Consider the following 17101-nt stretch of genomic DNA (forward strand, 5'->3'; position numbering starts at 1 on the left):
TGACTCATTAGAATATATAAAGAAACAATGCATAATCCTGAAAAACATAAGAGAAAATTCATTTCTTTTTCCCTCCGGAAAAAAAATTGCACAACAATGATTCTTGCTCTTTAACTTTTGCTTGAAAGAAATATAGACATTCTGAAAATCCCAACGGTAGAATTACATTTCCTCGTTAAAAGGTGGCTTTAAATCAAAGCCCAGAGAGAACATCAGAGGGTAATATTCTCCTACCTGGCAAATCAAGCACGCAGTTAAAATCATACCATTTGCAAAAGAAACCTTATTGTTTAACCACTTCATTATCTGACTTCCTCTAAGCAAAGAGCATTATCTGTGTAGACAGTATGAGGAGTACTGGAAAAAATGCACATTTTGAAAGTGTGGAGAAACTCAACCTACCTTGAAATTCAAATTTAAGAGACTGTTACAGGCCACTACAGGACCAGCAATTGAAAAGCAAAGGTGTGAAAAAACAAGCAACTCAGGTTTCAAAGCCTAAAAATAAAGAAAATAGGAAAGAGCCTAAACTTGTGTAGCCTGTTTGCTCAGTGTCAGAACAAATGCTGGGAATGTGTGAGAGTCCAGTCCAATGAAAACAAGTGTGGGTGGTAGGATTATGGGTGATTAATTTTCTTCCTTTCTGTATTTTCCATTTCTTCCCTATGATGAAATGCTACTTCTATATTATGTTTTTTTTAAACTTTTAAAAATTACTTTTGTTTCTCTAACTACCATATCTACACATGGCAACTGAGCAAGCCAGTTCTCTCACTCCCTCAGACAGTGAGTATGAGTATCTAGACAATCTCACCAGATTCAGGGTGCGCTCATCCTCAGTTAGTCTTTATTTTGAAATAATATAATTTTAAAATTTAGCAGTGTGGACTAATTACCCCTACTATTTAACTCTACTTAAAAACTATATATTAAGAGACTATATGTTAGGTTAAATAAGTAAAATACTCTTATGATGGTTGGCTTTGAATGGAAATGTGCCATTCACTGAAATATATCTGCTGTAGGAAATGATGGAATAATTTTATCACAATTATTTCAGGAGTTGGTAAATGTTCACATAATCAAATTCATACTGTGACTAGAATATTGCCTTTGTAAAGAATCCACTTACAGGCTCAAGTGTTTGCATGTTGCAGAAGGATGGCTCTAAAGTTGCTTTAGCTTGTGTTTACATTTAACAGAATTGAAGGCATTTAGGAAAAGTTGTAGCTGGAGTGCTAATATGCTGAAGGACACAAAGGACACACAGCAGTGTAGAAACCACAGCAGAAATAATTTCATCCCTCAGATTCAAATTCTAAGAAAACTACTAATACACTAGAAAGACCTTTAAATTCCTAAGCCTGAGGGGTGTACATCTTAAAGAACACAGATTCTAGTTAAGACATATCATAGTCAAACTGACAAAAACCAAAGATTAAAAAAATTAAAGCAGCCAGTGAAAGATGACATATTGTATTCAGATATTTTGTGCTTATGGATTAGAAGAATTAATATTGTCAAAATTTCCATACTACACCAAACAATCTATAGATTCAATGCAGTCCCTATCAAAATATAAACAATATTTCTCACAGAACTAGGACAAATAATCCTAAAATGTATATATGCAATCACAAATGACTTGAATAGCCAAAGCAATTTTGAGAATAAATATCAAAGGTAAAGATATCACTATGCACTGTGATGTTTATAGTATCATTATCTATAATAGCCAAACTATGGAAGCAGCCCATGTGACCATCAATAGATGGATAAAGAAAATAGGATAAATCTATATCTATATATATCTATATAAAATGGAATATTATTCAGCCATAAAAAATGAAATCTTATCATTTGCAGTAACACAGATGGAGGTAGAGAGTATAATGCTAAGAGAAATAAGTCAGAAGAAGACACAATAGCATATGATTTCATCATATGTGGAATTTAGCCAACAAAACAAATGAACAAAGGAAAAAAAAGATAGAGACAAATCAAGAAATAGACTCTTAATTATAGGAGAACAAAATAATGGTTACCTGAGGGGGGAGTAATGGGAAAATGGGTTAAATAGATGATAGGGATTAAGTGTCCTTCCTGTGCTGAGCACTGGGTGGTGTGTGGAAGTGTTGAATCACTACATTGTACACCTGAAACTAATATAACACACTGCATATTAACTAACTGGAAATAAAATAAAAACTTAATAATAAAGGAGATGGATGTATTACAATCCCAGATTTCAAGATATTCTATAAAGCTATAGCAATCTAAATAGTGTGGTACTGGCACAAAAATAGACATATAGATCAAAAGAACAGAACAGACAACCCAGAAATAAAATCACATTTATATGGTCAATTAATCTACAGCAAAGGAGGCAGGAATAGACAATGGGGGAAGACAGTCTCTTCAACAAATGGTGTTGGGAAAAATGGACCACTACATGCAAAAGAATAAAACTAGACCACTATACACACTACATACAGAAAAATAACAATAAAATGAATCAAAGATAAATGTGAGACCTGAAGCTATAAAACTCCGTAAAGAAAACATAGGCAGAATTTCTTGGACATTAGTCTTAGCAACATTTTCTAGCTATGATTCCTGAGGCAAGGGGAACAAAAGAAAATAAACTACTAGGACTACACCAAAATAAAAAAGGTTTTGCCCAGCATAGGACACCATCAACAAAACAAAAAGGCGACTTAATAAATGGGAGAAGATATTTGCAAATGACATATCTGATAAAAGGTTAATATCCAAGATATATAGAAGACTTACCATGACTCAACACCAAAAAAAACCAAATAATCTGATTTAAAAATGGGTGGAGAACCTCAATAGACATTTTTCCAATGAAGACATACAGATGGCCAACAGACACTTGAAAAGATGTTCAATGTCACTAATCATCATGTGAAAATGCAAATCAAAACCACAATCACCTTACACCTATCAGAGTGGCTAAAATATAAAACACAAGAAATAACAAGTGTTGGTGAGGATGTAGAGAAAAAGGAACTCCCTTTCACTGTTAGTGGGAATGCAAACTGGTACAGCCACTGTGGAGAACAGTATGAAGGTTCCTCAAAAAATTAAAAATAGAAATACCATTTGATTCAGTAATTCTACTACTGGCTATTTAACCAAAGAAAACAAAAACACTAATTTGAAGAGATATATGCAGCCTTATTTAGGATAACCAAGATATGGAAGCAATCTAAGTGTCCATCCATAGATGGATGAATAGAAGAGATGCGGTATGCACATTCTTTTTTATGACTGAATAATATTCCATTATATATCTATACATAGGTATAGATATAAACATTCCAAAAAAAAAAAAACCACCAAAGACTTTCCAGTAGGATTTAAAAGGAAAACCTAACTATAAGAGATTTGTATGAGAAGCATTTTAAGTGTAAGATAGATAAGTTGAAAGTAAATGGATAGAAAAGATATAGAAGACTAGGCATGAGAAGGGTGGTGTGGCTGTATTAATATCAGAAAAAAACAAACTTGAAGCAAAGCCTTCATGAGAGATAAAGTGAGACATGATCAATTCATTAGAAAATTATAACATAAAAATGTATGTGCTTAATATCAGAGCTTTGAAATATATGAAACAATTAAAAGAAGCCAAAGATAATTCCACCAGCATAGATAGGGATTTTCCTGTGTCTCAGGAATTGACCGAACAATGAGCCTCTCTTTCCTTCCCTCCCAAAATCATAGACATAGACCCTAGTCTAAGACTTGGTTACTGGGGAAGCTCTTTGCTAGATGAGCCACTGCAGAGGGAACACTGTATCTTTGTAATCTCATCGATGACACAAAAGTAATTTTTAAAAAAGTTTTTTAAATGAGTAGACCTGAAGTATTTCTATTATTTGTCTACATGTTCTCCATTAGTTTTTTTTTTTAAGATTTTATTTATTTATTTGAGAGGAGAGAGAGAGGGAGAGCACAAGCATGGGGAACAGCAGGCAGAGGGAGAAGCAGTCTCCCCACTGAGCCCACATGGGGCTTGATCCCAGGACCCCGAGATCATGACCTGAGTTGAAGGCAAACACTTAATTGAGCCACCCAGGTACCTCTGCTTTCATTTTTCTTGTAACATAATTTTTCTAGCTCCAGAAAGTGCCTGAACACTATTTTCTGGGCCTGTCCTGCATAGATTCCCTTCCCATTCCAGTCTCTCTACAGAATTTTAGGAACCATTTTTATTTTTCAATTGTGATGTTTTGTTTGACGCAGCTTCTTCACAACAAATGTGCTGTGAGTCTTAATAGTGCTATTAGCCAGTGGATGGCTTGTTTTAATTTGTGGTTGTACTACTAATGGACCAAAAGGATAGCATAAATAGGCCAATTTACTTCCATGTTTTTCATCTCTGTTCAAAAAGCAGAAAACAAGACAGAATACTTTTTTGACAGAGGAAATTGATAGAAAGTTTAGACTATCAGCTTGGCCTTTGAAAAAAAAGGCATGAGAGGGTTTTGTACTCCTCTCCTCAGCCCCCCTGCTTCTGCCAATGGGCATAGTCTCTGACTCTCTTTTATAGAAGAAAGATGAAAGCAGGGACTTAGCCCACATTGGTTCTTACAAGACAGCTTCTTCTAAGGAAGCATGTTCTAGAACTGGGCGAGCAGGCTCTCCGACCTACTCCCAGCTCTGGTATTTTCTGGTCATAAGCTTTGGGTCTGTCAGCTAACCTCTTTCAGGGTCTGATTTTATCTCTTAAACAGGGACGGTGAGAATAGGTTGCCCCTCCTGTTTCACAGGGTTGCCACAAACACTGAATTAGATTCTGGTGAACACACTCCATAAAGCTGTGAGGCCGCATCCAAATATGAGGTATCATCTCTACTACTCTACTACTGCTTTCTACTGAATTAGATCTGGGCAGCTCGGGTGGCTCAGTGGTTTAGTGCCGCCTTTGGCCCAGGGCCTGATCCTGGAGACCCAGGATTGAAGCCGGCGTCGGGCTCCCTGCATGGAGCCTGCTTCTCCCTCTGCCTGTGTCTCTGCTCTTCTCCCTTTCTCTGTGTCTCTCATTAGCAAATAAATAATAAAAATCTTAAAAAAAAAGGATCTACTGAATTACATCCTACTTAATTAGAAAAGGTGAAAGCTCTAGTAACACTCTCTTAGGCATTTTAGCTACTTTGGCTTAACCTTCTCTTTTTATTTCTAGTGGGTCTTTACCTCATGTAATTAGGTTTCACGTTTCAACACTGAAAAAAAAAAAAGGAAAAAAAATCTTCCATGTCCACACCATACTGTTTGTCTGAGGGTAATTTTTAATTACACAACCTGAAGCATATTCTCTATGATCTCAGAAAGTGAGATTCCTCTGATTCTGACTAGATTCATACTCCTGGATAGAAATCATGACTGCCCTCCACTAAGCATTCTCAAGTATGACTCACCTTGGGTTTTTTTTTTATTTTTATTTTTTAATTTATGATAGTCACACACACACACACACACACAGAGAGAGAGAGAGAGAGAGGCAGAGACACAGGCAGGGGGAGAAGCAGGCTCCATGCACCGGGAGCCTGACGTGGGATTCGATCCCGGGTCTCCAGGATCGTGCCCTGGGCCAAAGACAGGCGCTAAACCGCTGCACCACCCAGGGATCCTCTCACCTTGGGTTTTTAAATCCACTTCCTCTGGAAGACAAACTGGGGCCAGTGTATTTGCCCACCTTTTCCTCTGTCCTCCACCCCAGGAAATAGACTCATTCCTCTGTTGCCCCCAATGCTTGGAGATATTTCACACTCCATAAAGCTACATCTGATCATATATGAGGTTTAGATACTAAAAAATAAGATAAAATAAAAGGACTTGCATTATATATATATAACATATAAATACATATATAAAATTGATTGTGAAGTATATAGTCAAGTGTTGGTTGGACTAGGCATAGACAAACAAAGAAGCAAAACACAATCCCCCCCCCCCAACCTTGCCTTTATGTGGAGCTTTACTATATAATGCTTTCTGGACATCACAGGACCAGAGTGTATTTTTCCAATAATACCTGAATCATCATTAGTCCAGAAGGTTCTTGGGTCAGGCTTGGTCAGGATGCTGGCATGATTACATGGCTCTTTCGCCTTGAAAACATAAGGAGAAAACAAGTGATGTGAAAATAGATTCACTGTTTTAGCCGTTTCCAACCTACAGTCCTATAGGCAAAATTCCAAGGCTGAAGCTCGCACATGCAGCACATCCCTTCAGTCTTGGGCAAATTGGGATCATTGGTGACCCTTGACCTGATGCAGTTTCACTGCCAGAGCTTGTGGATGGATAAGCACATGGCTGCTGGAGCTCAGCTTCCATTACCTCCCTTACCCTGTGCTTTTTGCAGTGTGCAAACTGTACAGCTCTGCACAGAGGCCTTGTAGCACTAGCAACATATTAATGTAAGGACCCTTATCACATGAAATGTGTTTTGGACTCGTACATAACAGAAATGGTACCTTTAGTATATATACTTGGGAAAACACATGATAAGGGAGAGCAATTTTTAATTCAGTAGCACTAGGGATGCCTGGGTGGCTCAGGGGTTGAGTGTCTGCCTTTGGCTCAGGTCCTGATCCCGGGATCCTGGGATTGAGTCCCCCATCGGGCTCCCCACAGGGAGCCTGCTTCTCCCTCTGCCTGTGTCTCTGCCTCTCCCTCTCTGTGTCTTTCATGAATAGATAAATAAATAAATCTTTAAAAAAAATAATGCAGTAGCACTTTAAAATGAATTCTTTTGAAACTAATACCACACTGTATGTTAACTAATGAGAATTAAATAAAACCTTGAAACAAAAAAACTAAATGAATTCTTATTTTATAATTAATACAATCTATATTTTAAAAATAGTAGCATGTGCACATATGCAATATGTATATTATGCATCTAACCTAATGGCTCTGCCTAGCGTGTATCCAAATAATAGATTCTTCACAGTAATTTCCAGGAAACAGCAATAACCCTTTTTGGGGGTGTAACTTTATACTAATGTGATGTGCGGCTTTCAACTATATTTTAAATTGGGGAAATATAAATCTTAGTGTTAAGGACATTCCATTTATGGATGTTTTGTATCTATTATTTGATTACTGTGAAAGTCTCTATGACTATTTAATGGATAAATTCCTTCCATTGCAGCAACAATCAAAATACTCAAGAATGTCACGTAATGCCTTGTTTAGTTCTGCTGACCTCTTCTTTCCATAGCAGGTCTTTACTGATGGAAGAAGCAGTGCATCAATTTACAATCTGGCACAAGCTCCTTCGCTTGTGAACTACTATCAAAGAACGTGTAGAAATCAGGGTCTCAGAGAGTTATTTCCTCCCTTATATTCATTGCAGCATCATTCACAACAGCCAAAACATAGAAACAATCTAAATGTCTCTAGACAGTTGAATGGATCAAGAAAATGTGATATATACAGACAATGAAGTATTATTTTGCCTTAAAGAAAGAAGGAAATCCTATCATCTGCAACAACATGGATAAACCTTGAGGACTTTATGCTAAGGGATACTACTTATCTGAAGTAGTCAAACACATAAAATCAGAGAGTAGAATGGTGGTTACCAGGGGCTGGGGAAGTAGGAAGCAGAGGAAGTGGATATAAAGTTTCAGTTATGCAAGGTGATTAATTTCTAGAGATCTGCTGAACAATGTTGTGTCCAGAGTTAATATAACTGTAATGTACACTGAAAATATCTGTTAGTAGAGAAGATCTCATGGTCATCATTCTTACTACACACAAAAAATCTAGGGATCAGTCACCTTCCTCCACCTGTTAATATAACAGATGGGTACATAAACTATTTGATAAATAAAAATGCAAATAGTCTACATTTTATTAATGGAATTTTCTGGTAATGTGAAGTGTTTTTAATTGATGGGAAACATGATTTTGGAAGTAAAATTGTGGTAAAAAAAATCATGAAAATATAAATATCAAGGAAAAGAAAAAGAATGTATGGACTGGCACCATTCCCTGGCTGACATTTTGAGCAGCAATTCAAAAATCTCTCAAACTTCACTAAGTGGCCTCAGTATGAAGCCTTCAAAGGAATAACATATTCCACTAAAATACTGCCCTAATTGTTAGTTGAATTACAGGCTGGATCCTTGAAACTTTGCTTACTAGTTCTAGTTCTCTCTTGAGTTGATAGAACAGATTTGCTCTCTTTGAAAAATAATTCCTCAAATATTTGAGAGGAGCCATCCTGTCTCACCTTAGCCTTCCATTTCTAGATTGGCAGGCCTCTCTCCTTCCTCTGTTCCTCATGAAATGGTTTTAAGTCTCTTTACTGAGGTAAAAATTTCAGGCACACACAAAAGTCAACCTTTTGTGTTTATGTACCTATCCTCAGCTTTTAACAGTTTTCAACACTTTACCATTTTACCAATCTTAGTTCATCCATTCCCTTCTTTTTTAGGCTGGACTATTGTGAAGCAAATACCAGACATCATGACACTTCATCTATAATTTCTTTAGAATGTTTTTAACCAATGACTTTTTTTTTCCATAACCACAAGCCATTAGCACAACCAACAATTTCAACAATACTTAGATTTATTAAAGTTTAATGAAGGCTATTAAGGTTTATTTATTTAATAAATGACAGCATAAACATTCTGAAGAACAGAATGAGCCCTTGCACTATTTTGTGTACAGTGCGCTTTGGAACTGATGATTTAAAAAGAGATCCTTTAAAATTGTGAGTTCAACAAAGTCAACAGAATTTAGTCTCACTTATTTAAATCCTTACAGGATTTGGGGGGGAGGTTATCTTAAAAAATATTTTTCTAATAGGAGTGGTACTTTCAATTTATTTCTAACATGTCCCTGAGGGAAAGGAGGGTAAATCTCCTTGCCTAATAGAATTGAAAGTTTTAGAGTGCAAGGGTGAAGGAAAGATTACTTCTAGAAGGTCATTGCTAAATGCTTATTCCTTAGAGTTTTGAGATCTAGAAGTACTTTCATAAGTTACTATAACATTAGAACATTAGAAAGATAAGGGCATTTGAACAAGGATAAAAGTAGTTTAATATAAGAAGGTAAGGTACATAAGTATCACATTTAGAGAGATGTCAGATGTTCAGAAATTTTGGACAAGCTCTGGGAAATAAACCTGGGAATAAGTCATTAGAGACTCCACTGACATGAAAAATGAGCCAGATCTTAATTCTATAAAATGCCTTCAATTAATGACAAATTGTAATATTTGCAGGATTGCTGGAAAGGAAATAGTTATGGTCACCTTCCTTCATTTTATCTTATCTTGATTTCAAGAACATTGGCCCACAATAAATAAATATACATGCATATATTAATAATTTAAAATCACCTGTGGTGATGATACAGGAAAAATAAACCAGAACATATGGGTTTGTCCCTGATTTACTTTTGACTTATTTATAATTTGCACATGACTTTTTATGACTTTGGTAGTATGCTACTAATAGAATACTGTTAAACTCATAAGTTATTCCTAAAATACAATAGGGACTCTCAAAATGCTGGTCTCTTCTTAACCAGGGAAGTTGATGCTCTCCCATCTCAGGTTACACAATATTCAAAAGTCAGCAGAACATTTTATATCTAGGGAAGTAAGATTTTGCTTCTCAAACTGCTTTAGTGAGGCTTTTGAAAATGTCCTCTAGATGCTATCACAGGATATAAAGCCATCCTGCAAATATTAAGCTTAAATTCAGTTCTGTTTATCCAGGGGAAGAAAAGTCTTCCTTGATTTTTTTTTCTCTTGTATGGCTTTATTATATCTGCAAGTATCTATTAAGCTTTTGTTGAAGGCCAAGATGCTCTTCTGGTTGTTATAAGGGTGCAACAGAAACACATTGATCACTAGGACCCTACTTTCTGATTTGGAAGTAGGATATAGTCATCCACAAAGATGTCTATGGAACCTCATATTAAGTACCTCTAAATCCAAGATGAGGAATGTTATATAACTATTACATCTTGTCCATGTTTTAAAAAGGAAGCAGGGACTCCTGGGTGGCTCAGCGGTTGAGTATCTGCCTTTGGCTCAGGGTGTGATCCTGGGGTCTGGGATCAAGTCCACACTGGGCTCCCTGCGAGGAGCCTGCTTCTCCCTCTGCCTATGTCTCTGCCTCTCTCTCTGTGTCTCTCATGAATAAATAAATAAAATTTTTAAAAAAGGAAGCAGTAGTGTGTGCAAAGTTATTGAGTAAGGCTTTAAGGAAAAGGGAGAAACTAGAGCAGGTTTGGAGAATATTGGCAATATTTGAATTGGTGGACAGGTGGTAGAAAAGCACCCAAAGTGGGAGGGCCAATACAAACAAAGATGTGGGAGCAGAACTTTTTTTTTTTAAAAGATTTTATTTATTTATTCATGAGAGACACACAGAGAGAGGCAGAGACACAGGCAGAGGGAGAAGCAGGCTCCATGTAGGAAGCCTGATGCAGGATGCAATCTCAGGATCCTTGGATCACGCCCTGAGCCAAAGGCAGATGCTCAACTACTGGGCCACCCAGGCAACCCAGGAGCAGAACTTAGTAAGGCCTGGTCAGGCAATTGTTGGTGGAACAGTCTCATGGGAATAGAAGGCTCATGGGAGAAATGATTGGAGACTGGTAGAAGCCAGATGGTGAAAGGCTTTGAATGTCAATGAATCCTTCACTCTGAGGGAATTCAAGAGCCTTGGCAGTTTGCATGAAAGACCAGAGTCACAAAGGATCAAAGCTAAGGAGATGAGGAGGCTGCTGTACCATCAGAGAAACATTGATGAGAGCATGATGAGCAAGGGCACTGTGAAAATAGAAAGAGAGGGATGGCTGTGAAGGGCAGCTGCAATGATTTCATACGATTTGATGGATGACTGAAAATGAGGGAAGATGGAGGAGTCCAAAACACTCCAGAGCTTTGGAACCTGGGGACCAGGAAGGATGCTCAAATGTGGTCAAGACTGTCCACAGTCCTTGGCAGCTAAAGGAACCACACTGGGCCTAATTTAATGTGGTGGGCTTGTGGAGGACATATGGGCCCTGGTACGTGTACTGCACCTGTAGTCCTTCTGGCAACACCTGTTCCATCACTGACCTATCCCGACCATATCATCCTTGGGTGCTTAGTGGTGATGCTTGCACAGTTGTGGGTGGGTGGGTTTCTTCAGCCTCTACTCTGGGTTAATCCTCCATTTTGCTCATGGCAGGATGAGAATCCATCCATACTATTTCACTACAACAAACATCCCACAGTCTGTATATCTGGTATCACCAACCTCCCGACAGTGTACACAAGGATAATAGGAGTCTCGTCAAGAGATTCATCAAAGAATCTCCTCAGAGATCGTAAGTCCTATAGTTCTGAGTGAACTAATGATTTATCATCATTCAGTTGCTTAACATTAATTACATCCATGTGACATGGAGCATAGAGAATATTCTTGGCCTCTGAAGAGGTTGTAATTCCAAGTAAGTAGACAAATGTTCTTTTGGAGGCTTTCTTTCACTTGGATTTTTGTTGTTTTTTAATATTTTTTGGTTTGGTCTTTGTGACTATGAATTGCTTAAGACAATTTACCATCCAACCCACTTTGCTTATTTATGTTTCCTGCCAGCCCAGCAAACATTCCAGTTTCAACCTCTGGTCTACATAAAATTAAGATGTTCACGTTAAACCTCTATTAAATCAGATGTTAGCAGAGTTGAAAGGATCAGAGATTTGGGGAGCTGGAAGAGATCTTTTGTCACCTCCCTCTTTACTTCATAGATGAGGATCCTGAGGACTAACAGGTAGCGTAGCTTCAGTGAGTGACTTATTGAGGAATAGAGTCCACGTCTTGACATTTCAAGATGCCTGTTGAGAACTGACTTTGGTTTCTAGAATTTGGATTTATCCTCAGTTTTGGAATTAATTCAATTATACATTTCAACAAATGAGTATTTGTGGATAACATATTGAAGAATAGGGACAATGCTAAGTAGAATAAATGGGAACCATGCTAGTGAAATAGACAGATGCATCCCTATTTTCTAGTGCCAGCAGTTGAGACAAGCACTTATGGGGGCAATAAATAGGATGACATGAGTAGGGAGTCAGGCAATATGTGGTCATTTTATTTTTTACTTTTAGTTTTTAGTGATTTATATATTATTTAGAGAGAGAGAGAGTGCAGGGAGGAGGGGTGAGGGAGAGGGAGAGAACCTCAAGCAGACTCCCCACTGAGCACAGAGCCTGATGCCAGGCTGTATCCCATGACCCAGAGATCATGACCTGAGCTTAGATCAAGAGTCAGGTGTTCAACTGACTGAGCCACCCAAGCACCCCAATATGTGGTCATTTAGAAACCTTAAGGGAGCACATTTTCATACATATTTTTCAGTAATAGCATCAGAACCAGCAATCACACATTTTCATTTGTAAGTTAAAATACAAAACAAAGATGACACCGAGAGTTGGTCTGACTGGAATCCAGGTCAAACCTTTATATATTCTATACCAAAGCATATAATTAAATTCTTAAATGGAAATTACTTGGGGGCATGGTATTTGTAGATTGTGCCTGGCTCAGAAAAGGCAATCACTGCATATTCACTGACTACGTCATTGGTTTGGTAGGATTTAAAAGATGGTAAAGGGGCCAGAGTTAGTTAATGTATCACAGAATAATAGTATTTTGTGGGTAGAATGGATTTAACACATGACTTAGTTTAGCCTCTTTATTTAATGGATAGGAAAACAAATTCTGAAAGAGGTAAAGTGACTTACAGAAGGTCACACCGATAGCCAGAAGTTATTTATGTTGTTTGCAATACCTCCACTGTGGTTAAGAGAAGCTTCCTTGCATTTATTTTAGATCAAAGTTGGTAGAAATAACTAGATATGGCTGTATAGAGCATGGGCTTTGGAGTCAGAATGATGTGTAATAAAATATGGCAGCCCCAGACTTGGCTAGGTGTATGACCCTGGAAAAGTTACATAATCTCTCTTAGCCTTGAAGAATAATCTTCAGAACTCTGCATAGATTCAGGCTCAGTTCAATACATTATTTGGATTAGTCTCCTTATTAGAAAAGTTGGCAAAGTTAAAGTTAGGATTAGGTGTAGGTTTAGGCGTAGCTCCCTGTAGGGCTCAATTTAGCCATGGTCATAAAATCAAACATGGTAACAGGAGAATCATGACAGACTGCAGGCTAGAAGAGATAGAATCTTTTGATAGAAAAAGTTCGCTCTATTAACTGAATTATCTATATACGGATAGCAGTAGCAAGAAAAAAAAAAAAAGACTTCTTTCCAGGCGTTGTGCTTGCTGAGCACTCAGACTAGAACTTTCTTTGTTCAGATATTTGCATAATTCTCACCTCTTCCAGCTCTTTGCTCCAATGTCATCCTCACAGTGAAACCCTTCCTGACACCTTATTTAAAATGGAAATGTCTTTCCCTTTCTGCTTTTATTTCCCTGGGGCACTTCTTCTATAATTGTCTCATTCATTTTTTTATGGTCTCTTATAAATTTCACGAGTCCAGAAGGTTTCTTGGCATGCAACAGACATTCAGTAAACATGTGCTAAATGACTGAATTATTAATCTCTAAACAATTAAAAATGAAGTCTTTAAGTTCCCCTCAATTTAAGCTATTAGAAATTAAAGGTGATAATCATTATGCCAAAATGCCTTAACACATGTCTTCATTTCTTATAGGGTGTTAACCCTCCTGACTTTTTGATGTTGGAGTCCTGAAGTCATGAAGATTGAAAGTTGGGTTAACTCAGTCAGTATACACACTTCCAGAAATGCATAATGATGGAAGAAACTGCCGCCCTGCCTAACAGTAAGGCTGGGCCCTGGCCTGATGTTTAACTCCTGACATTCCATTTAAACCATTTATTTTTCTTTGCAAAAAGATGTAGAAAATTGTTTCGGCTATACTGTACTACCAAATACATTCATTGGAAAAAGTTGTTAATGATTGGCTCTTTTCATTTTTCAGACTACTATCTATGACTATAACACAATAGGTGGCTGGGAAGAATAATCTCCAAAACTGTGCATAGATTCAAACTCAATTCAATATGTTATTTGGATTTGTCCATGACTAGTCCATGTCTAGCCCACAACTAGATTTTTCTTTCCTCCACTTAAAACACATTGCTTTCTAGTGGTCTTCAATTAAGGCCACACATTGCAATGAGAAACTTAAGAAATCAATACCAATACCGGGACCCCATGTGAGGGGAGAGGGGACTGGAGTACCAGCATAATTTTAAACTCCTCAGGAATCTCTGACATGCTTAAGCCAACTAACTGCCAAACAGAGGTTACATGGGTTAAGCTGTATTTATCCACTGGTATAGGGGAGAAACTAAGTATGGCGATTTCAGGGTCATTGTACCATAAGGGTAACATAAGGCATGACTTCCAGGCCCAAGATAAATGATGAACAAACACATATTCCTAGGCATGATGGGGAAAGGAGAAATGTTTTGAGTATCTTTCAGTGCAAATGACAACTTTCCTTAGTATTTTTCCTTTGAGCTTACCTCCAGAAAGTTATTTGACAAGGGAGAGAAAAAATAGAAATCTGGATCTGGATTTTATGTGGGGTTCTAGGAAAAAATGTTCCTAATGCTTTCCTATACAGAAGCTATGTCAGATTCAAGGCCACTATGATTATAATGTGCTCTTTGCTATAATTCTTAATGTTTAATTTTCTTTTAATAAAAACGTCTGATATTCAATCTTCTAATAACACTTTAGCCAGAGTCTAAACTGTCAAATGCAATTGCCAACAAATGCATGGTTTCTTTTTCCCTTGTGAATGGAACTAGACACCTCCATTTAACTACCTGCTGTTTTTCTCATGCAGTGGGCTAACTATACAGTATTTAATGGTCTACAGGTCTAAAAATATTTCTTATATGCCTTGGCTTTCACAGAGTGCTTCTGAAAAACCAGTTAATAATCTGGCCATCCCAAGAGTCCAGAATGTTGAGTTAATTTTTTACAGAGGTTCCCAGATGTGCTGGAAGACTCACTTATAGCAGATGCAGCCAACATTTTTTTTTAAAGATTTCATTTGACCTTTCTTGTATCTGATATGAAACACATGTTGAAAACAATACCTGACAATTATGAAATGCATTTTTTTGCATAAGCAAAAGCACCATGAATACATCTTTTACAAAGTTTTGAATGGCAGAGATGGAAGGTTTTCATTGTAAAACTGTGTTAGTGTTTAAGCCAAGTTAATCATACATCTTGACAATGATTCTTTATCCAACATGTCTTTGGTATTCAGTGGGTAGGTCATTAGGCCCATGGAGAAATAAGTGGGAAGATGTCCAGGGAATGAAAAACATCTATATAACATGTGGAGAAGTGGATAGCTTTACTAAGTACTGAATTTCAGCTTTAAGAGGTATAAGTTCTGATCCCAGACAGAACACTTGAGGGAAGTAACTTCTGGGAAATAAAGCAGAATAACAACGTGAGCCTGTGAGTGTTCCAAAGAGATTCTGCATTAGCTGTTTCCCCTGGCAGGTATTTTCCATATGCAGCTTACTTTTGTCTTTTCTTTCTGTCTCTATATATTTTTTTCTATATATTTTTCAGTGGGCTTCGGAAGTCCTTCAGTGACTTGAGTTTGTATTTTATCATTCCATATAGAGAGCATACAATATTCATGAAGCGTAATTGTGGATTCAGAGTTTGGTCAAGGATCAGACATTCCAGATATTTAAAGGCATATAGGACTGTTACTGAGGACTGAATGATGGTACCTTTAGCTTTTTTTCTTAAAAGCAAGCAAATGCCACTGCAATCTGGCAGTGGACTTTTCCCTAGACCTAGAATATCAAGCATTTAAAGTTACACTACATTTCAGAAAGTAATTACTAATCATATTTTTATGAAATGGTTACAATGGGCTGCATATTTATTAGCTCATTACTCAGTGAACCCTCTGAACAAATGCTGGTCATTTTTTTTGTCCCTTCTTTGGAGGAGGGGAAGTATGGACAAGTTAACCTTTGAAATCTTATCCAGGGAGGTGACATCAGCAAAATGGCAGAGTAGGTACCTCCAACTCCTGTCTTTGGACAGAAACATCAAAAAGCAAGCAGGAATTGTCAGAACCAAATTTGTTAAAACTCTGGAAAACAAAGGTTTATAGTGACCGAATAAAGGCTGTATTAAAAAGGTGAGTGAGCAATGTAAAAACAGTAGGAAAGCTTTGCATTTACTTGCCCTCACCGCAGCATCTCCCCAGCTCAGTGGCAGTCTTGAAGAGTCATCGCTCCCACCTGCTACTCGTTTTCAGTCCCCTGCTCTGAGCGCGGGTCTCTTTGAACCTGTCCAGTAACTACCGAAGGACTGCTGCAAGGGACCCAGCACTTGGCCAGGCCAGAAAAGCATGTGCTAGAAAACTTCACAGGGCTAAACACAAGTGTCAGCCTTCTAGGGCAAAAGACTACACCTCAAGTCTAGAGGGAAAAGCATACTGTTCTAGTGCTTTGCATTAACTAATTCACTTTGTGCTCACAACATCCCTATCAGAAAAGTATTATCATCATTATGCCCATTTTACAGATGCCAAAATAATGTAACTTTGAAAAAGGAAAATGGAGCTAGCAAGCCCAGGCTTAAAATCACTACACCAGAATGCCTCCAACTATATAGACACTTAAAGCCAAATGACTTAGATTGTAAATACTAGTCATGAGTATTCATTGTGGGAAAATAAAGATGATGAAAGGATACTTTTTCACGAAGCAATGACTAAAAATTAATTGGGGAAAAAATCTTCATTTCAAGGAATTAGAAATTAAAAAGTGAAGAGGGAGCAGAAAATATACAAAAACACTTCCTGGAAAAACAAAGATTTTTTATTGCCCGTTATTTATAATTTAGATATTTCTAGACTGTCAGCTCTGCAGCAAAAGGGACTGTGTCCTGACTTCTTTACCAAATTTCAGGGTCTTAGAATGCTAGCATACTAGGACTAGCCTTAGTAGCAGTTACATAGCCAAGTGACAATAGATACTTATTAAAAGAATGAATGATAAACTATGGCTTTACGTTT

At 37.4% G+C, this 17101-nt stretch overlaps 1 protein-coding gene across 1 annotated transcript in view; it reads right to left on the minus strand.

Moving 5' to 3' along the window:
* Positions 1–17101, minus strand: part of SGK1 (serum/glucocorticoid regulated kinase 1) — a 109728-nt gene that overhangs the window by 26982 nt on the left and 65645 nt on the right. Inside the window, exon 3 of the mRNA XM_055324640.1 lies at positions 6062–6137. Coding sequence (XP_055180615.1) covers positions 6062–6137 — 76 coding nt within the window. The remainder of the gene's footprint in view (positions 1–6061; positions 6138–17101) is intronic.

Source organism: Nyctereutes procyonoides, unplaced genomic scaffold (genome assembly GCF_905146905.1).
Source record: "Nyctereutes procyonoides isolate TBG_1078 unplaced genomic scaffold, NYPRO_anot_genome, whole genome shotgun sequence".
Classification (NCBI taxonomy): Eukaryota; Metazoa; Chordata; class Mammalia; order Carnivora; family Canidae; genus Nyctereutes; species Nyctereutes procyonoides.